This window comes from Penicillium chermesinum (genome assembly GCF_028974085.1).
Source record: "Penicillium chermesinum strain IBT 19713 chromosome Unknown utg000006l:1.0-2335141.0:1.0-2336784.0, whole genome shotgun sequence".
NCBI classification, from domain to species: Eukaryota; Fungi; Ascomycota; class Eurotiomycetes; order Eurotiales; family Aspergillaceae; genus Penicillium; species Penicillium chermesinum.
The window spans coordinates 1419954-1440002 of record NW_026695316.1 but is presented as its reverse complement, the minus strand read 5'-3'; the positions used below and the strand labels follow the sequence as shown (position 1 = coordinate 1440002).

At 52.3% G+C, this 20049-nt stretch overlaps 11 protein-coding genes across 11 annotated transcripts; 7 read left to right on the top strand and 4 right to left on the bottom strand.

Moving 5' to 3' along the window:
• Positions 1-120: 120 nt before the first annotated feature.
• N7468_008336 (putative phospholipase A2 (PlaA)) lies at positions 121-2489 on the bottom strand (the record flags this gene model as incomplete). The annotated part of the gene is made up of 2 exons (XM_058477632.1): positions 121-1180; positions 1246-2489. 2 exons carry the CDS (start codon positions 2487-2489, stop codon positions 121-123), a joined length of 2304 nt encoding a protein of 767 aa, XP_058327977.1.
• A 284-nt stretch (positions 2490-2773) lies between these two features.
• On the top strand, positions 2774-4782 carry N7468_008335 (EXO70 family protein; the record flags this gene model as incomplete). Its single annotated transcript, XM_058477631.1, has 3 exons — positions 2774-3057; positions 3125-3342; positions 3404-4782. 3 exons carry the CDS (start codon positions 2774-2776, stop codon positions 4780-4782), a joined length of 1881 nt encoding a protein of 626 aa, XP_058327976.1.
• Positions 4783-5083: 301 nt separating this feature from the next.
• On the top strand, positions 5084-6869 carry ade13 (adenylosuccinase ADE13; the record flags this gene model as incomplete). The annotated part of the gene is made up of 9 exons (XM_058477630.1): positions 5084-5135; positions 5224-5310; positions 5390-6117; positions 6173-6289; positions 6339-6411; positions 6460-6538; positions 6588-6594; positions 6653-6710; positions 6760-6869. The coding sequence occupies 9 exons, from the start codon at positions 5084-5086 to the stop codon at positions 6867-6869; spliced, it is 1311 nt and encodes a 436-aa protein (XP_058327975.1).
• Positions 6870-7729: 860 nt separating this feature from the next.
• On the bottom strand, positions 7730-7969 carry N7468_008333 (uncharacterized protein; the record flags this gene model as incomplete). The annotated part of the gene is made up of 1 exon (XM_058477629.1): positions 7730-7969. The coding sequence occupies one exon, from the start codon at positions 7967-7969 to the stop codon at positions 7730-7732; it is 240 nt and encodes a 79-aa protein (XP_058327974.1).
• A 521-nt stretch (positions 7970-8490) lies between these two features.
• Positions 8491-8838, top strand: N7468_008332 (uncharacterized protein; the record flags this gene model as incomplete). The annotated part of the gene is made up of 1 exon (XM_058477628.1): positions 8491-8838. One exon carries the CDS (start codon positions 8491-8493, stop codon positions 8836-8838), a length of 348 nt encoding a protein of 115 aa, XP_058327973.1.
• A 540-nt stretch (positions 8839-9378) lies between these two features.
• N7468_008331 (alpha-ketoacid dehydrogenase kinase family protein) lies at positions 9379-11185 on the top strand (the record flags this gene model as incomplete). Its single annotated transcript, XM_058477627.1, has 5 exons — positions 9379-9490; positions 9560-9708; positions 9827-10635; positions 10682-10819; positions 10972-11185. 5 exons carry the CDS (start codon positions 9379-9381, stop codon positions 11183-11185), a joined length of 1422 nt encoding a protein of 473 aa, XP_058327972.1.
• A 570-nt stretch (positions 11186-11755) lies between these two features.
• Positions 11756-12664, bottom strand: N7468_008330 (uncharacterized protein; the record flags this gene model as incomplete). Its single annotated transcript, XM_058477626.1, has 2 exons — positions 11756-12332; positions 12471-12664. 2 exons carry the CDS (start codon positions 12662-12664, stop codon positions 11756-11758), a joined length of 771 nt encoding a protein of 256 aa, XP_058327971.1.
• Positions 12665-12700: 36 nt separating this feature from the next.
• Positions 12701-13030, top strand: N7468_008329 (uncharacterized protein; the record flags this gene model as incomplete). The annotated part of the gene is made up of 2 exons (XM_058477625.1): positions 12701-12877; positions 12926-13030. 2 exons carry the CDS (start codon positions 12701-12703, stop codon positions 13028-13030), a joined length of 282 nt encoding a protein of 93 aa, XP_058327970.1.
• A 629-nt stretch (positions 13031-13659) lies between these two features.
• On the top strand, positions 13660-13995 carry N7468_008328 (uncharacterized protein; the record flags this gene model as incomplete). Its single annotated transcript, XM_058477624.1, has 1 exon — positions 13660-13995. The coding sequence occupies one exon, from the start codon at positions 13660-13662 to the stop codon at positions 13993-13995; it is 336 nt and encodes a 111-aa protein (XP_058327969.1).
• Positions 13996-15191: 1196 nt separating this feature from the next.
• On the top strand, positions 15192-16466 carry N7468_008327 (DUF3431 domain-containing protein; the record flags this gene model as incomplete). The annotated part of the gene is given in 4 exon segments (XM_058477623.1): positions 15192-15453; positions 15508-15721; positions 15735-16371; positions 16437-16466. 4 exon segments carry the CDS (start codon positions 15192-15194, stop codon positions 16464-16466), a joined length of 1143 nt encoding a protein of 380 aa, XP_058327968.1.
• Positions 16467-16893: 427 nt separating this feature from the next.
• On the bottom strand, positions 16894-18971 carry N7468_008326 (SKN1/KRE6 family beta-glucan synthesis-associated protein; the record flags this gene model as incomplete). Its single annotated transcript, XM_058477622.1, has 4 exons — positions 16894-18027; positions 18057-18158; positions 18211-18388; positions 18496-18971. 4 exons carry the CDS (start codon positions 18969-18971, stop codon positions 16894-16896), a joined length of 1890 nt encoding a protein of 629 aa, XP_058327967.1.
• Positions 18972-20049: the final 1078 nt, after the last annotated feature.

Below are 20049 nucleotides of genomic sequence, written 5' to 3'. Positions count from 1 at the left end.
AGATCCTATGACGTGGGAAGGTACATTTTCTAGATCTATTTACATTATTCCCGGCAGGGGGACACTAATACAGATGGTTAAACAGATATACGCGACATCTATCCATCCACTCCATATACTTTACAGAGGCACGAACCCTTCAAGACGCTTTCGGTCTTCTTCTTCTTCTCGGCGGAGCCGATCGGACTTTTTGCGTTCGTAGACGGCGCGAACAACGTGGCGAACTTGATCATTCCCCTCTGCGAAATTAGCCTTTGCCAGGCCAACGACGGAATCAATCTGCTCAGGTGTATAGACAAAGTTCCAGGTGGACAGAAAGTCGTCGACATCTGGATTGATCGAATTGGGACTGGGGGATGGCTTGGTAGATTCCTGTGCCTCCGACTGGGCCTGCTGAATCGCCTGAGCAGCTGCAAGAGGGCGAGTTTTGGATGGTGGAGGTAGGCCTGGAGCCGAAGGGTTTGGAATGAGCGGGAAGTAGACAACTGCAATACCGGCCTCGGGCCGCATGAGGTGGAACTCTGAATCCTTGTGGTCTTGGGCTGACTCGGGATGGAACAGGCGCTTAGATGGTGGGGGCTCATCGTTTGAGACGCGCTCCTCCGTTGTACCAACCCAGACATTGCAGTATCCAAGATCGGTCGATCCAGAGTCCTTCGATTTGTTCATTGACTGCTGTGCGTCGGAGAGTTTCTGATTCGCCTTCTCATCTGTGATATTCTGAGGTTCACGCAGAGCCTTCTCGGCGTCTCCAAGGCCCTCCTCTTGTTTGGGCCATCCTGCACCGACCGGCCAGCCCTTTATTCCTCGTTGGCGCGCGTAACCATCCACAACAGAGAGCCAATTTTCCTGCTTGATATCTGCGGAGGCATCGAAAGCAACGATGACATCAACGTCGCGCCCAGGCCGAAGGAGTGGATAAATTGGAAGGTTATTGCTCATGCCAGCATCCATAAGACGCAAATGACTGCTTTGGAAAATAGTCTCCGGGCAAGAATCGGGCAGCTTGTCTTTCATTCCCAAGACGTAATTTGGAATGGCAGCCGGGTCAATTGGATGCACTCGAACCAAATCTTGGTTCTTGCCCTGGATGAGAGTGTCGATCCCTCCAAAGCCGGCGAGGCCTTTCACCAAGGGTCGAATTTCCTTGTAGTAATGGGAAAGCGTGGCGCAAAAGGCACTGCCCCAGATTCCCATCAGACTTGGAACTCGCATCTCGGGAATAGGAAAGTTGCAGGGGAGGACTGGCTCCGCCCTTCATTGAAGTGACGTCCCAAAGCCCATGTGGGAATACCAGCATTGAGCTCCTCGCAGAAGAACTCGTATGGCGTAAACTCAAACCATTGAAACCACGACTCGCGTTTTGCTTCATTTATCACATCTTCGGCTTTTGGATGTTTGGCTTGAATTTTCTCCTCCTCGATAACTGGGATTTCGTGACGTACTGCGGTATAAATTGGTAGTGGATGCGCGCCGTTCAGAATGTTTTCCTTCTGGTTAGACAGCTTCAGGTCTTCATGGAACACGCCAAGCTCTCCGCGTGGGACCATGAGTCTGGCGGCCAACAGTAATCCGTAGATATCCACCAGGCCAAAATCAGCCCCAGGGTCCCCCTTAAGCTTTTCTACAAGGCCACTGAGGAGGTACTTGTTGGTGGGAGCAGTGGTCAGTAGATTGAGAGCTGCTGGCGGGAAGGCGATGTGAACACCCAATCGGCTTTTCAAATGATCAACAAGTTTCCTGAAGTCTCGACCGGTGATGGAAGAGTGGTATAGAGTCTGTAGCCAGCAGCTACCACTCACACCAGCGGTGTAGGTGACACAATCCCATAGCCCCGATTCTTGAGCAGCCAGGTATGACCCGGTGCCCGCAACCAGGGCTCGCAATCCGCCACCGGATCCACACACAGCGATGACAGGTACATCGTCCGGATGGATATCCCCTTCAGGTATATCCAGATATGAGGACAATGCCTTTACCGCGTGCTGCTGTCGCTTCTTGCGGAATGCCTTTTCTTCTTCGCAAAGGTCCTCACTTACACGAACATTGGCATCTCTGAGAATTTCAGGGTTGAGTTCAGGGTCATGCGACTCCCTCCAAATCTCATCTGCTAAAGAGCCTGGAGCGAGAGATAACTCGCGCTGAAGTTTCTGGGCTGTCGCTGGTAGAAAACGGGCCCAGTCAGGAGTGATAAAGTTCGTAATGCTACCTCCTAGATCACTCCAATCCTTCACTCCGACGGTCTGTTTGGCTTCATCGAACTTTTGCACAATGTTGAACCAGATAGAATCCTGATCTTCAGACCCTGAGGAGTCTTTCCCGCCGGCAGACGAGGCTCGTGATTTGGAATTGGTCTCGCGCTCAGCAGTGCTAGAGAAGTAGGCTTTTTGCGATTGTCTGTTGACCTGAGCCCAGTGCCCCACCGAGTAGATCGCGAGAACCGCGGGGGGCACTGTCCAGCGCAGGCGCAACATTCTCGTTGCACCCATTGAGACGCGAGAGCAAGAAGAGAAAGCCGAGACCTGCATACAGCATCCGCGGGAAAGCTACCAGTAAAGTAAGAGCAGCAATTGGAGGGCAACCGACAGCCAATGACGTAAATCAATGTCACATGCTCCGGGTCATATGATTGCCGTTAGCGGCTAGTGCAGCCAGAGCTCGGGGGAGAGAAGCTTATCGCGCAAGAGACCTCCCGGACCCCACACCTCCAGGGGACATGATCGTTTCCAAATTCGGTGGCTCTTGATCGTTTTGGGCAAGTCGAGTTGCCGCCATGGTGGCTCCCAGGAATACCGCTTATGCGGAGGAGAGTGCCGAGGTCGAGGTGCTCTACGCGAACCTCGAAAAGCTCAACCGCCTTACCAAGAAGATCCAAGGCTCTCTTGTCCGTCTGGAAACGAGCGGACAGGTGGTCAAAGAGGCCATTGGGCCGATCTATAGCAATACCCAGTCATTGCAAATTACGAACACCAATATTGATAAAGTGAACGAGGCCATTGATCGTCTCCGCCAACCCCTCGATGCGAAGAACAGGGAGGAAGATATTCTCCGCGCAGAGTACGTTGTCACGGTCATGCTCCCTCTGCATTACTAGCCATATTTTCTTACCATTTCCTTTCAATAGTCCTCAGAATGCCGGTCTTTCGCAGTATATCGCGGCGATGAAACGTGTTGAGAAGGCGCTGGTCGACCTCAACACCACGAATCTCAAGTCGAATCAGAGAGCGATTGCCGACTTCAATAGCCTGCTTGGTTTAGGTAGCAGCAAGCTGCAAGAACTATTCCGGTCTGAATTGATGCAACATGTCAACAAGATAGAACCTTTGTACTACCTGACCAAAGGTAAGCTTCGACAACATTTTCCGGAGTAATGAACATGGCTGACATTTGTCCATTTCTCTAGACATCCCTTTCCCTACCATCCCCGACGAAAAGATTGCAGAACTTGCGCCAGTTTGCTCCGCTATTACCTCGGCATGGGCTCACAGCCCCCAACGCAGCAGGGAGAATCCAGCATTGAGAATATACGCAGAGTGCCGTGGGCCATACATAACTGCATGCTTGCAAAGCTTGGCGTTGGCCTCCCTGAGCACTATGAAGAGAAGGCCTACCGACGGACCGTATAAACAAGGAACTAACGGGATTGGGACTTATTCCAATGCCTTGGAAGCATTCATTACAACCGAGCACGATATTATTGTTCAGCTATTCACTGGCGACCAGCAAGGGCTCGCTCTACAGGCCACATTCCTTTCGCCCATGGCCGAGTACTCCAAGACCCTCCGAGAACTCAATACGTATATTCGCCAGAATCTGATGACGGATTGCTTTTTAGCCTTTGAGATCATCGAGATAGTTACAGACATGTCTTATCGCATTGACACGAAGGCTGCTGAATTGAAGACTCTGTTAATAGAGGCTTTGCGCCCTGTTCGTGAAACCGCCAAATCTTCGCTTTCGGAATTGCTCGAGGAAACGAAACGAAAAACGGCCGTTGTGCCTCTGCCCCCAGATGGTGGATCCGTACCACTAGTTGAGGAGGTCATGAGTTCCTTGGCTACGTTGACGGGCTACTCTGGCCCTCTGGCATCGATCTTAACGTCCCTTGGAGATGGAAACTGGCGATCGAAATCAAGCACGGCGGGCACTGCACCCTTGGACGTCGGCCCGGACAGTGGTACTCTTCTATCCCATTTCATTCTTGATATGATCGAGGCTCTTATGACCGGGCTGGAGGCTCATGGTCGGGCAAGCCATCGTTCAAAAGCCACTCTTGGAGTATTCTTATCGAACGTCTTCTTCATTGTGGATCGATCTATTCGTCAGCACTCGGAGCTTGCCCAATACCTTGGCGCTCCAGACAGTATCGCGCGCATTGATACCTTCCGTAAGCGTGCGAGCTCAACATATCTCGACGCATGGAAGGAGACATCGCAGTACCTTCTGGATGTGCAATATACATCTCGTACTGGGGCCCGGCCAAACTCAGGCGGGGCAGTGGATTCCAGCGCTATCGTGAAGAGTTTGTCCTCGAAAGATCGCGATGCAATCAAGGAGAAGTTCAAATCATTCAACGCCAGCTTCGATGCCATGGTCTCCCAGCACAAAACCCTGCACATGGAGCGGGAAGTGCGGTCCGTCTTGAGCCGGGAACTCCAAGCGGTTTTGGAGCCGCTCTATGCGCGGTTCTACGATCGCTATGTGGAGATCGACAAGGGCCGAGGCAAGTACATCAAGTATGACAAGAACAACTTGGCCGTGCAGCTAGCGCAGCTCTCGTAGTCATACCATAGTCTAGATATCCATACGTCCATGGGTCTGCAGATCCCTTTTCCATATAATGACATCTGATCATGACATAATTGCAGATGGCGGAATCTTGGAATCTTGATCTTTCGTATATACTAAGCACGTGATACCCCACTCAATCTTCTATACCTCGAACTGATAACGTGATAAGAAAAAGCCCCGCGACCCGCCCCAAGAACAAAATTTGCCTGCTCCCACATTGTCCGATTCCGGTCTCCCTGTTGTCTTTGATACGCAATTCGTTTCTCAAGTGTCTAGGACGAACATCGGCACAATGGCCGCCAATAACGATGTCTACCAGACACCCCTTAACTCTCGCTATTCCAGTCAGTTTCCTCTCGGCTCCCATCCCCGCTCAATCAGCGCACCCCGAGATCGGATCCCCAATAACATTCAACTGACCGATCTGAATAGGCGATGAGATGAAATACCTCTTCTCCCCTCGCATGAGGTTCTCAACATGGCGCAACCTGTGGATTTGGCTGGCCGAGTCCCAGAAAGGTACGAACTACGTCGGCGAATAGGACTGGGTGAAATAGGACAAGAACAATCTCAATTGACTGGGCCGCACTGAACATAGAGCTTGGACTCCCCATCACCGACGAAGCCATTGAGCAGATGAAGTCCCACGCTGTCATTCAGGACTCCGAATTCAAGGTTGCCGCCGAGGAGGAAAAGCGTCGGAGACACGATGTCATGGCCCACGTCCACGCCTTTGGCCTCGTTGCCCCTGCCGCCGCCGGCATTATTCACTGGGGCGCTACCTCCTGCTACTGTACCGATAACGCGGATCTGATTCTCCTGCGTGACGGGCTCGATATTCTCATTCCCAAGCTTGCCGTCGTCATCGATAAGTTGTCCCAATTCGCCCAGCAGTACAAGGATTTGCCCTGCTTGGGCTTCACTCATGGCCAGCCCGCCCAGTTGGTTACTGTGGGAAAGCGTGCTTGTCTATGGATTCAGGATCTGCTCATGGACCTGCGTAACCTTGAGCGGGCGCGCAATGATCTACGCTTCCGTGGTGTCAAGGGTACTACTGGTACACAGGCTTCCTTCCTTCAGATCTTCGAGGGTGACCACGACAAGGTCGAGAAGCTCGATGAGCTGGTCACTGAGAAGGCCGGCTTCGACTCTGCGTTCATTATTTCCAGTCAGACCTACTCTCGGAAGATCGATGTGGATGTCGGCAACGCACTCGGCTCTTTCGGCTCTACTTGCGAACGTATTGGAATTGATATCCGCCACCTTGCTATGCTCAAGGAGGTTGAGGAGCCCTTTGAGAAGGACCAGATTGGTAGCAGTGCTATGGTAGGTATAATTGTTCCCAGGGGTTGAGTAAAGTCGAATGCTAATTACATTACAGGCTTACAAGCGTAACCCCATGCGTTCCGAGCGTCTTTGCTCTCTTGGTCGCCACCTGCAGAACCTTCCCAAGGATGCTTTGGACACCTACTCGGCTCAATGGTTTGAGCGCTCGCTGGTATGGGGAACTGGTAGACCGTCAAAAGTCAGTGGCTGACCTGAAACAGGATGACAGTGCCATCCGCCGTATTAGCATTCCGGAGCTTTACCTCTCGGCCGACGCTTGTCTCATTCTGCTGAGTGAGTATTCTGTGTCTCTTCGTGGAGGATTCATGCTAACATATCCAGACAACGTCACCTCTGGCTTCGTTGTCTACCCCGAGGTCATCAAGCGTCGTGTGAATGATGAACTTCCCTTCATGGCCACGTAAGTTCATTATATTCTTTCCCGGGAGGATTGCGCTAACATCTTACAGTGAGAACGTAAGCTTCACTTTTCATCCGAATTCGCGCCTCTCTATTCGCTAATATTCTTCCATAGATCATCATGGCCTGTGTGAAGAAGGGTCTCTCCCGTCAAGATGCCCACGAAGAAATCCGTATGTACCTTCTCTAGCATAGATATAGCAGGCTCTAACCGCGGTTCAGGTGTGCTCTCTCATCAAGCCGCCGACAATGTCAAGAAGCACGGCAAAAACAACGACCTCCTCGAGCGCATCCGCCGCACCGAATTCTTCAGTCCCATCCTCCCGAGCTAGACAACCTTCTCGACGCCCGGACTTTCGTCGGCCGCGCTCCTCAGCAAGTGGAGAAGTTCACCAAGACCGAGGTGGCCAAGGCTCTTGAGCCATACGCCTCGCACATAGCCAAGGCCGAGACCTCGACGCTTTACGTTTAAGCACTTTCCTCCAAATGTGGAAGTAGGGCAAAAGTGTATGGATGCAAGCAACGTAAAAAAAGGGTCGGTGCAAGCTGCATAGACCGGCGTTATATGAATAGTTCTATGTGATATGAAATAAAATCGATACCTTGAATTTCTATAATTTGTCTCAATCTGTCCTCTTGTCGCCATAATGGTCCGGACCATCTCTTCTCGCAATCTAAGTATAAATTTTAATTTTGGTAAAGAAAACGAAATAAGAGAAAAACAACACTTTTCCAAACAAGCAAAAAAAGAAGAAGGAAAAAAGAAAAGAAAAAAAAGATAATAATAAAAATAATAAAGGAAATTTTTGGACCAGGAATCGAAGGAAGGACTCCGCGCTCTGTATGCAAAGATCACGGGGGTATGCAGAAAAGAAAGAATCTCCTCACAGAACGCTAGATGCAAACAAATGCTGCGGCATGCAAAAACAAAATCCCATAGAAATCTAGAAAGCTCCAACAGGAGGCCCGGCCATCTCGTCCCAACCCTCCCCGACAGGTTCTCGGTGCGTCTCGTGTTCAAGTTCTCATCACACAGCCGCAATGGGGAGAGGCAACTCTGCCAAAACAGGAATCCATTCCAGTCGCAACTGACGGGGTCCAAAAGCCACAATCCAAAAGCCAATCCAACCCCATCGCCTCATAATAGATCAATAGAAAAAACAAGTATACACCCAATTCCCCAATATGAACGTCATTCGGGAGACGCGCTGGCGGGAGTATAGAACAGATCGCGGATCAGCCACAGGATGTAGAGCACGCCGAACACCCATAACGAGGCCATCAGTTTATAGGTGGAGGAGCGCCAGGTGACGCGCCGGATCAGGCGGCGGCCATTAGGGCCTTCGATGGGCCCGCGGCGAGGGCCGTTGGTGAACGGGTACGCCTGAGCCTCGTTCATGGGTTCGCTGTGGGAGGTGCGACGACGGGACATGGTGAAGGAGGAAGGTGGAAGGGCTTGGGCAAGATGTGCGAGGCCGTTTCAGAAGAACATAAGAGTCATCAGAAGGATTAATTAATGCCTCTTTATGTTTTTCTTGGTTTTTTTTTTTTTCTCTTTGCCTCTTAGGGGACCCAGAAAGTGGAGGGGAAATGGGGCGGGCTGGCTCCGTTTCGCGCGCGCTTGGGGCCTTTCGTCCAAGATAGAATTTAGGTTTAGGGATGAACCCCCAATCGCGTTGATAAAGCGCCCCGGATTTAGGAGAAGTCTGGGAAAGTGTAGATGTTGAAGATCCTAGAATTGGCAGAGGCCGAATTGCCTGCCCAAAGATTCTTCGAGTTTCGAACGTCCCTCGGACGCGAGAATTGTGCACACAAGCGAGGGCAACGGTTCCACCATCAAGCAAAGAGCTCCAAAGGGGAATCGTGAGTCCCTCCGGCGGATCCGCTGAACTGGTCACGGTTGGCAAAAAGTCCAATAGAGCAAATGGCACGAAGATGAGTAGCAATCTCACGATGCCCAACAGCGGGGCCTGTCAAATCCGCATTGATATACTAGTCGACCCTAATGCTGCGGACTTGTGGGAGGGACAACACAGTCCCTCCACATCTCCTGACAGTGGGGTGGGAAAGGAACAAAAGTACGACTTACTCAAAGCCCTAGAAAATGACCGGTCGGATACCTCAGGCAGCTCAGGGATCGCCAACGGGTTTAGTCTGGACTTTGGTCTAACTACGGAGTACGGAGTACACCAGGGGTCTAAGACCTGCCAGCGTCCAGCTTTCCCCACTGCTCGGACGAAAGGGGAAATGCTGGGGGGAAGTCGGGGGCTGTTCCAGGTTGCCTCTCATTATGCGTATTAGAGCCGATTTGCGGGACTTGCCCAGGACTAGTCCTGGACTGTGTTTCTTTCGGCTCGAATTGACGATCAACTCACCAATTGATGATTGAGGAATACGAATCTCGTGCCTGGCGCGTCCGTAAAAGAGGCACATGTCTTGGCCTGGAATAACCGTGGGAAGCGCTGGTCACATCTCAATCGGTTGTGCCGTTCTTCCCCCACACCCTAAAAAAGGTAGCTCGAGCGGTAATATCCAATTCCCTCGGGACAGAATCCGAGGTAGATCGGGATAGGAAGAGCAGAATAAAAATAATTTCAAGCCCCCCCAATTTGCCTCTCTGCCTTTCCGCCTCTCCGTTCTTTTTTAATGCAGATCCCGGCAAGTTAGGTCATATGAGGGGAGTCGGCGCATTTAGATTCCTCCGGCGTCGGAACGGGCGGGCTCAACCTCGGCTCCGTTATTCTCCTGCATCGCGACTTTCTCCTCCACACTTCCCCGGACAGAGAGCGACGACACCACTCCTTTTTCAGATCTCTCCAGGCCTTCTGGCCCGACTACGCCATGTGGAAGCCGTCGGAGCGCTTGATGGAAACCATCAGGCACTATGCCAACTTCCCCGCAACCGGTGTCTCGCTGAGGCAGATGGTCCAGTTTGGGGATCGCCCTTCAACTGGTGCGTGAGATTGTGATGCAGTGGCTCATCAGCACACTTTGGCTCGATAATCTAGCTAATCACCTCCAGGCACTCTTTTCCGCGCATCGCAATTCCTCTCCGAGGAGCTCCCCATCCGCCTTGCGCACCGCGTGCAGGATCTGGGCGAGTTGCCTGATGGACTGAGCGAAATGCCCTCGATAAAGAAAGTCCAAGACTGGTATGCACAGTCATTCGAGGTACGCAGCCCCCCTGGTCATTCCCCCCAGCTTGTTCACGGTTCGCCTCTGTTCGCCGTGGCCCCTGCCTCCGAGATGTCGTATGAGAGTGGCATGACTCACGGATTTCCCCCCCCAGGAAATCATCAACCTCCCTCGTCCCTCTCTGACTCAGGAAGTCAAAACCCGTCTGCTCAGACCCGGCCGCATGAATGGCCGCCCTTCGAAAATACTCTCCGAGGTCACCCAAAACCCCAGCGTTCGCGAGGGTCAATACCGGTCTTCGCCCTTCTCCAACGGCAACGGCAACGGAAAAGCCGCGAGCGCCGCTGCGGGACGTCGGTACTTCGTTCCTGCAGACGACCACGGCGAATGGCCGCCTGAATTAAACGATTACAACCAACGCTTTGCCAAGACTTTGCAGCACATCAAACGCCGCCACGATAGTGTCGTGACCACCGTCGCCCAGGGTATTCTGGAATGGAAACGGGTCCGCCAACGCATGCAAATCGACTCTACGATCCAGTCCTTCTTAGATCGCTTTTACATGTCGCGGATAGGCATACGAATGTTGATCGGTCAACATATCGCGCTCACGGAACAAACCTACGTCAAACATCCGAATTATGTGGGTATTATCTGCACCAAGACCAATGTGCGTGATATTGCCCTCGAGGCTATCGACAACGCTCGTTTCGTCTGTGAGGACTACTACGGTCTCTTCGAAGCTCCCAAGGTCCAGCTTGTTTGCCGCGATGATTTGAACTTCATGTATGTGCCCGGACACTTAGCACATATGCTGTTTGAGACTCTCAAGAACTCGCTCCGTGCAGTCGTCGAACAGCACGGCGCCGACCGGGAGGATTTCCCCGTCACCAAGGTCATTGTCGCTGAGGGCAAGGAAGACATCACAATCAAGGTCTCAGATGAGGGCGGTGGTATCCCCCGGTCGTCCATCCCCCTCGTGTGGACTTACATGTACACGACGGTGGAGCAAACCCCCCAACCTCGACCCAGACTTCGACAAGAGTGATTTCAAGGCCCCAATGGCTGGCTTTGGTTACGGCCTTCCAATCAGTCGGCTGTATGCACGCTACTTTGGTGGTGATCTGAAGCTGATCAGTATGGAGGGGTGAGTCATCCTAGTTCCTTTTTTTTTTCTTCCCTGCTCGCCATATCCAAATGTCCCACTAACCTTACCAGTTACGGAACTGACGTATACCTGCATCTCAATCGTCTCTCGTCAAGCTCGGAGCCCCTGCAATGACAATCACCCGTCATGAGAGACGGCCGGGTCCGGATCACGACCTCGCATCGCCTGCATCCGTACGGTGAACCGGATAACCAACCCGCACCATCTCGAGGACTGACGCTCATGAATGTCCAGGCGCACCACTCGCGCATGCGCGGCCGAGAGGTCTCGATGCGCAAGCAGGTCGGAGACGCAGAAAGCCTCGTCCACACGGAGCCGCGGCGGAAAGAGGAAGAGGAAATGTAAAACAAGACCTGGTTTAATAACTTGGTTCTTTTTTCGCCTTCATGTTTGTTTCTCTATCTCCAGCGGATGTTTTCTGCTTACCGCTTCGTGTCCTGCGGTCCATTGGACTGCAGGTGAAAGCATGAAGAACGAGCTGAAGCACACGTTTCAGACGCGGGTTCCCTTTCTGACCTGCCCCTTGTTGAATCGAAGGAGATTCCCAACGCCTATAAAATAGCCACGCTAGCAAGAGCTTCGCTTGGCTTGCATCTCACAAGATACCCTGACCCCCTCCCTCCCCCCCTCCCTCCATCATTCTCCTCGTTTTTCGATCATTTGCCGCATGGCGTCCCCGTCCTTTCTGTGGTGATGGTCAGAAAGTGAATTGGTTCTCTGTACAGTAACCTGTGTGTTCATTTTTCCTTAGCGAAGTAAATATTCTAAACCAAAAAAATGGATAGTTGATAACAAAACCCTCATCGTACATCACTCTACCGAGATCAAAATTCGAGATAGCCATAAGGAATGGTTTCTTCGAGCAAAACCCGGGGCCCCCAGGGACCAGCCTATACATACTTGATATCCTAGTTCCTAACTCCTAGAAACAGACCTGGACGCCATCCCCGAATTCTCCCCCGACCCCCTCGATTCACCCCTCCTCTTCCCATCCCCTCGCTTCCTCTGCCCCGGGGCCCACCACCCACTCTCATCATGATCAACTACCTCCTTCCACGCTCCCGGCACCAGAAACGCCTGCGCATTATTCAAATCCAGCGCCGTCTCCGGCGTCCCCGCACCTACCCTATTCAGCCCCGGCACGAGATGCGCCTTGGCGGCCGGGACCGCGAACCGCGCAGCAAACATCTCCTCTTCGACGTGCGGATCGCCACCGGAGAGCAGTTTGGCCTGGAACCGGCGGCGGGTTTGAGGGATAGTCTGGCTTGTTAGAAGTGGTCTGAGATGGGATGGGAAAAAGAGAGGGGAGGGGCTGGTTGAAGCAAAATTTGATCGCAGTCTTACCTGTCCAGATTTCAGAGCGTAGATGGTTAGCAACTCTTCGTCGTTTAGAACTGCCAGCGCGGCGTATTCTTCTTCGCTCATGCGCGGGCGTGGCGGGAGGGGCTTTGCGGCGGCGGGGTGGGAAAAGGCGGGGTCTGCAGGGTGGGTGCTTGCTGTTGGGGGGTAGCTTTCTGGGTGCGGGGCGTGGGTGGTGAATTGGGATTCTGCGTCTCTGTTAGTGCGAGGCTGGCTTAGGGCAGGCGCTTTTTGAGGACCGGGGTTGTACCGTCGCGGGGCGCTTGAGGACTATGCGGGCTGTAGGCGAAGGGGGTCGTGGGCCATGCTGTAGTGGCCCAGTGTAGGCTCCGGGGGGTCAAGCTGCATGCCGCCGTCCTCGGAGTCGGAGTAGAACTCGGAGCCTGAGTCGTTCATGGCGTGTTCTGCGAGGTCGAGCAGGATGGCGTGTGCTGGGATGTCGTTGGGGTTTAGGCGGTTGGACATTGTGGCGTTGGGGGTTTTCTTCTAGCGGTCTAGATGATGGCTCAGAGACAGCGGAATGGCGTCACCTGGCTCTATGCAGTTCAGTTGCAAGGAAGTGATGACAGCTTAAAGCTGTTGGAGAATATCAGACACCATCAAGGCCGGGGCGATGATCATAATATGACGAGCGAAGCTGTCACCGCCCAAAACTCTAGTGGAAGTTTGAAGCTTGAGGTATCTCCTTTAGTATGTTTTCTATATGATTCATTAATTTCGTGCCAGTTCAGAAAGAAGGGGACTTACCAGCTTTCGTGGAGAGCAAAGGTCGGGTTCGAATATCGCGATCGAGGTGGGGACTACCTGGGAATCACGCTATTCCGCATCTAGATTAGTCTGACAGCTTTAAGGTATACTTCCAACGAACAAACCGGTCTCTCCTCCCAGATGCGAGCTCGCTTCTCTTGTGATAGCATGGGCAGGCTAGCCGCTTGGGATATCTTATCAGTTTTGATATTTCACTAGCTAACGAGCCTTGAAGGATTGTCCTAGCTAGAGTGATCTGATACATGGTCCTCAAGAGCCAACGATGGAAGAATAGCAGACTTTGAGTCTACCAAGGGGCTTGTCACAGTCAGCCCAGTCTTATCATGTACAAATTGCGCTCTACTTTTGAGAAGATAATTGTTTGGTCGCCGGGTTGGATGATCTCGCATCTTCAGAGTGAGGAATCCCAAGTGGGTCGCCTATGCTATCTTGATCTTGGCCCTTCTCACGGGTACAATTGCTAACATGGATCAAAGGGACCAATCAAAGCCCATACACCATCCCCGACTCCTTCACATCACTCCATGCTACCGTGATGTCAAGACTTCCACGCTAACCACGATCGGATGCCCCGGCCTGGCTGCATTTCCTAATGCGGAAGTCACAAGCAGGGACCCCTTGCCAGCGCCTATAAAGTATAGAAACAGCCCACATGCAGGAAACGTCTTCAGTCGCCATCAACCCCCTCGAAGATGCGGTACCTTGGGGTCTTTATCGCTTTGTGCGCTTCGGCATCGGCCGAGCAGTGGTGGTTCGACGCCTGGGATGGCTTGAGTTGTGGTGATGCGCCCCAAAACGGCGTGATCTTCTCCACCACAGAAGGAACCGGTGAAAAGCTGTGCGTCAACTTCGAAAACAATCAGAAAGCCTACTCCTACGCGGCTGGCTTTCCCGAGGGAGAGATGGAAGTCCGCGGCTTCCTCTACGAACACTGTGAGGGCCCCAACCGGACCCTGACGCCCAATACATGCACGAATCCGCAGATCGAGATTCCATACATCCGGTCATGGCAGATTGAGCGTTTATGATTGGGTTAGAGGCCTCCTCTCCGGGTGAGTGTCCATCTTGGGCCTATTTGAGAGACTGTTTTGTTAATCTTGACTTTGACGCAGTCTTTGGCCCTGAATCGCCAGTCCTTCCTATTGGGAATAGCCTCACTTTCTTCCCCAAGCTCAAGGGTCTTTTTCCAACTATACCTCGGCAACGCGATATATGAAGCCAATGTCGAGGGACAGCGATCATAGTGGGGGCACTTCTAATGTGCACGTCCCCAAATAATTTCCAAGAGTTGAAGCCAATTAGCATGCATACTAAAACAACCCTCAATATACGCATTCAAGTTTTGAGTAATTTTCCACCGATTATTTCTTGATTATTTTCATTTCTGATTTTTCCCCTTTTCAATGAAAAGAGCAAAATACGGCGCAAAATTGATGGGGGTTTGAACAAGTTGGCAGGACGGGGCTCCCGGTTACATCGAAGATTAGTTCTAGCAGTTACACTAGCTATATTATATCATAAGCTTTAGAAGAATTAAGATTTCTCTTATCAGGTTATCTATAGGCTTCAAGCGCCCAACCATGGATGAACGTAATTCAGACGATCTCATTGTTCCCGGAAGCTCCTACTCTCGGCCGGAAACGGCTCGACTGGATGGACGGGCTGCGAAGCTTCGCAGCCGTCGGAAGAGGAAACTGTCGAAATGCCCTTATCATTTCTCGGATCGAGGTTCGATAATAATTGTCATCAAGAGATCTTCGCTCGATTGGGAGAGCCGTGGAAAATACAAAGAAATCCACATCACGGCGCCTAAGATGAGTATCTAAAGATGTACGACCTCTGCTATTGCGAGTAACCCTGGATAATCCGTCCGGATTTATTTCCAAAACGTGCGAGCTGATCTAATTTTATCTGACCCAATCAAGCGAAGAAAAGGCCATAGCTTCTTTCCCTGTGGTTCCGTCCGTATCGACATGGTGTTCTAGAGCGCCTGGTATGTACGGCACTGCCGCATTCAGCATCACCAGCACCCAAAACGTCCCAATCGGGACCACAAGTACAAAAAGCCAGCCCATGTGGACGATTGCGCGACGGAAGACCCAAAACGTCTTCTTTCGAACTCGAGTCTGGATATATTTTCCCATCTGTTTATTACGAAGAAGCTCGCCCTTCACGGCTCTCCATGAGTTCTAGATGACCATCGCTCAGGTCTACGCCCTTGACCATGCATCGGGCCAATTCATCGAGACCCTTTGGGGCCTCGCTACTCCGTAGGCCAGTGAACAAGAAGGCATTATTATTGCTTCTAACTCCGTTCTTGATTTTGGCCATTCGGTTTCGTATGTTAGACCGTACCCCTGCCAGCGCGCAGCCAAATGTGCAATTGCAATGGGAGGCCAACCCTAAGCCTGCGGAGCCCGCGCAGCTTGCGCAGCCTGTACCTCCGGTGCCAGAGAAAAGTCGACTAGAGGAGCTCATGGAAGAAGGTACGAAGTGTTTTCTCCGCAAGCAATTTGAACAGTGAAACTAATTTCAGACAGAAAAACTCGCCGAGCAATCGACCGAGAAGAAACCCAAAGCCGAGATGGCAGCGAATGGGTGGACGGAGGTAGAGGAGTCCCAGTACGACAGAGTCACGCAAAACTCAGGCGAGATCTACATCCACCCACACAATGGCCCCGAGGACGTGACTGTGGTCGCAGCAACCGCCGGGCCCGAAGACACATCCTGGATCGAGGAGTTCTGCGACGAATTGTAAGTGTTCAAGGCAAACAACAAACCACCCCCCCATCCCCAACCACGCACATCCACTCACCAAGAACAGCCAATGTACCCCTCTGATCTATTCTCTGGATGAATACCCGTGGATGGATCACTACTACACCACCTACTCCCGCAAAGGCCACGAAGCCAGCGCCTACCTCACCTACATCATCGACCACTACGACAACCTCGCCCCCTACACCATCTTCATCCACGGCCGCTCCGACCAGTGGCACAACGACATCGCCGGCCCACACACGAGGAACATACTCCCCAACCTCCGCGTCGAGGCCGTCGCGCTCAATGGCTACGTGAACCTGCGGTGCACGAATCGACCCGGTTGCCCGAGCACTCTGTTCCAGGCCCACCCGGTGACTCTGGACTACGACTACGTGTATCTGATCGACCAGCTGCCGCGGGTCCTGAACGAGATGCTGGGGACGGCCCTGGAGGATGTCCCCGAGGATTTCGGGCATCAATGCTGTGCGCAGTTTGCGCTGAGCAGGGAGAGGATTCTGCAGCGGCCACGGAGCGATTACATTCGGATTCTGAACTGGATCGCAACGACTGATATGACAGATAATTATGGGATTGGGTGGATGGTTGAGAAATTATGGCATTACATTTTCGGGATGCCGGCTGTTCAGTGAGTTTCAATCATGCTGCGAGAGGTTCATGGTTGATTGCAAGCTAATTTGTTTCGCAGTTGTCTGTCGGAGGAGCAGTGTCGTTGTGATCTCTACGGGTGGTGTGGGCCAAACCCGATGACGGATGGGAGAATGTTGACTCCCATCGGCGTTGAGTAGGAAGATTCTCTTCCGCATTTTTGAGAACTGGAGGGCTTTGCAGTTTCGAAATCCTCTTGAACATGGTACACGGTGAGGCGTTGGCGGAGCATTTTCTTGCGTTTGACCGGAGTGATCCGGAACAAGGTTCTGCGGAGATTCAATTCGGTCACTGTTTTAGACAAAGAACCTCGAAGGCACGATATTATAGATAAATACATTTGGTGGGTTGAAAAGAGAATAAGAGGCCGTAAGTTGTATTGTAACCCTGTCGGTATTGAGTCAAGCCTATGAACCGCCAACGCCAAAAATAAAAAGAAAAACAGAATGCCGCTAAAAAAAAAAATGAAACGCCATAGGACAAAGCCAAACACTTCTTCAGCATGTATGCATGTAGCTGTTCTTCGGCCAATGATACCCGGCATCCTCCCAAGTGGTCAGGTTGTGGTTGGCGTACGCGTTTTTGTGCGCCTCGATGTATTCGGTGGTTTCGTAGCCCGGCGGGTCGCAGGTGATGCTCTCCTCGTCGGGGCTTTGGTAGATACGGACATAATCGAAACGAAGGTAGGCGGGCATGTACTCGCGGATACTCTTGTTTTGGGGGGCGAAGTTGTCGGCCATGCCCAAGTTCATGACCATCGACATGGGCTCGACGGGGATCAGCCGCTGGCCGATGTTGCCGTTAGGGCCAATGGCTCGGGCGTCCAGGGTCCATGTTTTGTCGGCTCCGACGAACCAGGTAACTTGGCCTTTATCGCCCGGCTCGTATTCAAAGGCGTAGACTTGGTACTCGGTGCCGTTATACCAGCGGGAGTTGAGGTTTGTGAGGCCCGACATGGCTTGTTGGTAGACACCGCCACGGTAGGAGTTGATTTGGGTGATGCGAGGATCATATACGGCGGTGAAATCTAAGGAGGTCAATGAGAAGAGTTTTGAGACAGGGCAGCAGCAGAAGGTCGGAAGCTTACCATAGTCAGGCATATACCAAATATCAAAAGGTGCTGCTTGTAAACTCTGGGAGGCACTGCCAACGAAAGGCCCGGAGTCACCGTACAGGGCTTGGGTGCTCCCTTCGATCACATCGATCTCCGGAGCACTACGAGCATGTCCCGGGGAAGGGTGGTCGGATCCGGGGCAAGTGCAGCCTGGCAAGCGCATGCCCGGCAAATAGTTAATTCCGTCGGGGGTACTCTGGTTAGGAGTGATGCCAGCATCACAGCCATCATGATAGCTGTATGGCCACATGCCGTCCGTGGTAGCGGCATGGCCAGGCCGACCAAGGTTTCCCATGGCCCAGAAACCAGGCCAGAAACCCTCGATGTGCCCATCGCCGGGAAGGGACAGGCTTGCCTCTAAGCGGCCACCCTTGAAGCAAAGCTTATTCCAGCTTTGAAGCATGCCTGATCGGTATTGAAGGCCGTGGTTCTTAAAGTCGTCGAATCGAATCTCCAAGACTCCGCCGTTGGTTGTCACTGCGTCCGGATCATACCACTGCGGTGCGTTAACATGGGTCTGCTAGTTGATCGCGGGATGATACGAACCTCCTTGTCCATGGTCACACCATACCATAGATCCACCGCTTGAAAGAAAGGATCATCTTGGTCGTAGAACGTTCGTCCAGGGGTATTGAATTCATCAGAGAACTGTCGCTTGATGAGTATCCTGAGGATTGGGTGGAGCGCAGTGAATACTCACCACTAGCTTCCACTCTTCTCCATTCGCATTCTTCTTCAAATAAGCATCCTTCGGGGTATCCGGGTCAATCAGGCCCTTTCGGATGTTATTGAGAAGCGGCCTTGGGCCAACATCCAAACACTGCCCTTCGCCACCTGGGCAAGTAGAACCAGGCTTTAGCATGCCTTCTACCCATGTACTGTGAAAAAGCAGGTCCCCGTCAGTTCTGATTCCCTTGCGCGTATTCCACTCGCCGCAGCACTTACATGACTGGATATCCAATGAAAAGAGCATAGTATTCCCAACGTCAAAAGCGCCAATCCTCCCACATTCAGTAAGCCCCGTCGATTGCATAGGTCGCAGTCGCCATCTCTGTCCATTGGGTCTGGGTTGTGCAAGTAATCGTCTTTCTCGACGTCTTCTGGGAACAGCAGCAGTCCATCCGACGGGGTAATGTTGAATTTCTCTGACACGGTTTGTGTGTTGACATCATACTCATCACTGCCAGCCCGTGACGGACCTCTTGACTCGTATTGATCGCCAAAGCGACTGTCGCGGCTGAGGGAACTAATACTCGAGGGAGCGGCGGACCAACGGTCTGGCGACCCCGACCTTTCAGACTCCGCACGCGCAGAAGGGCGAAGTCTTGGAGGCAGGAGGTACTCTGCTGATTCGCCTATATTTGATCTCCCATAAGGCGAAATCCCTTGCACTCCAATCGGTGCTGGTAAGTCGTTGGCGTGCAGGTCCGTGTGAAGCTCGACGTTCTCTAGATCGGTCATGGCGGGTGTCAAGGGCCGGGGCATAGTCTGGCTTGTCATCGGGGCATAGTTTCCATTGGGAATCTCCAATTGATCGTGTTCTCCGGAGTTCACTCTCACATGAGGCCTCGATCCACTCGAGGAGACTGAGCCATGCCGGGACATCTCGATGCTTCAAACTGTAATCCACTTTTCCGGACCGGCGTCGACAAATTCGTTCCCTCCAGACAATTTCTCTCAACTTTCGTGGCGCCGATGTACCTTAGAGCTATCCCGAGCCTCTAGATACGAAAGAGTGGACAGGACTAATTGGAGCTCATCCAATGTCCCAAGCCGTTCCCAAGCCGTGCTAAACCGGTAGACAAGCGTAGAGGTCTGAGAAAGAGAAAAGACATCAGAAGAAAAGACAAGCCTAGATTGCACCGAGGGATTATCCGCGGATTGTTTGGCGGCACGAGGGCCAGGGAGTGGAATGGTAGCGCTCCAAGGGGGGCAACCCGAGTTATGCGTATACCTCGTAGGTGGGTTTCAAACCAACAGTTTCGGCACTGCTTTCTCGCCAGAGACCGGTCATACCGAGTTACTGCTTAAGCTATTGTCCAGTGAGTACCAATGATTACCTCAAAGGCTTGACAAAGCTGCTCTCCCCGGCTTGGATATTTCGATAGGTGAAGCCATTGCAGGAGCACCGGCTCATCCGCATTCCTGAGCAGGTTCCCCTCGGGTAGCGGGAATGAACAGCATGAATGCTAAGGGAAATACGAAGATCAACATTCAGCCTGTTCAGCGCTGTCCTTGTTCATGCTCCTAGAGATGTGGCCAACGGTCAACCTACCAAGACGGACGGGGTTCCAGTTACCCACCCTAACTTCATCATCCCACCTTAGAAGCTCGGTCATGCCAGCACAAGTTCGGAACTAGTTCAGGATGACCGTTTTCATTATTCTGAATTGTGAATCTTTGTCCCGGCCAGTAAACGGCATATACTACCTTTCTGAGTATCTCCTATTCGAACCCATTCTACTCCTATGGCAGCAGGTAGTCGGCCATTCCCGAATACGCGTTCCGCGTCTCGGGCCACGAATTGGAAGCCTAGGAA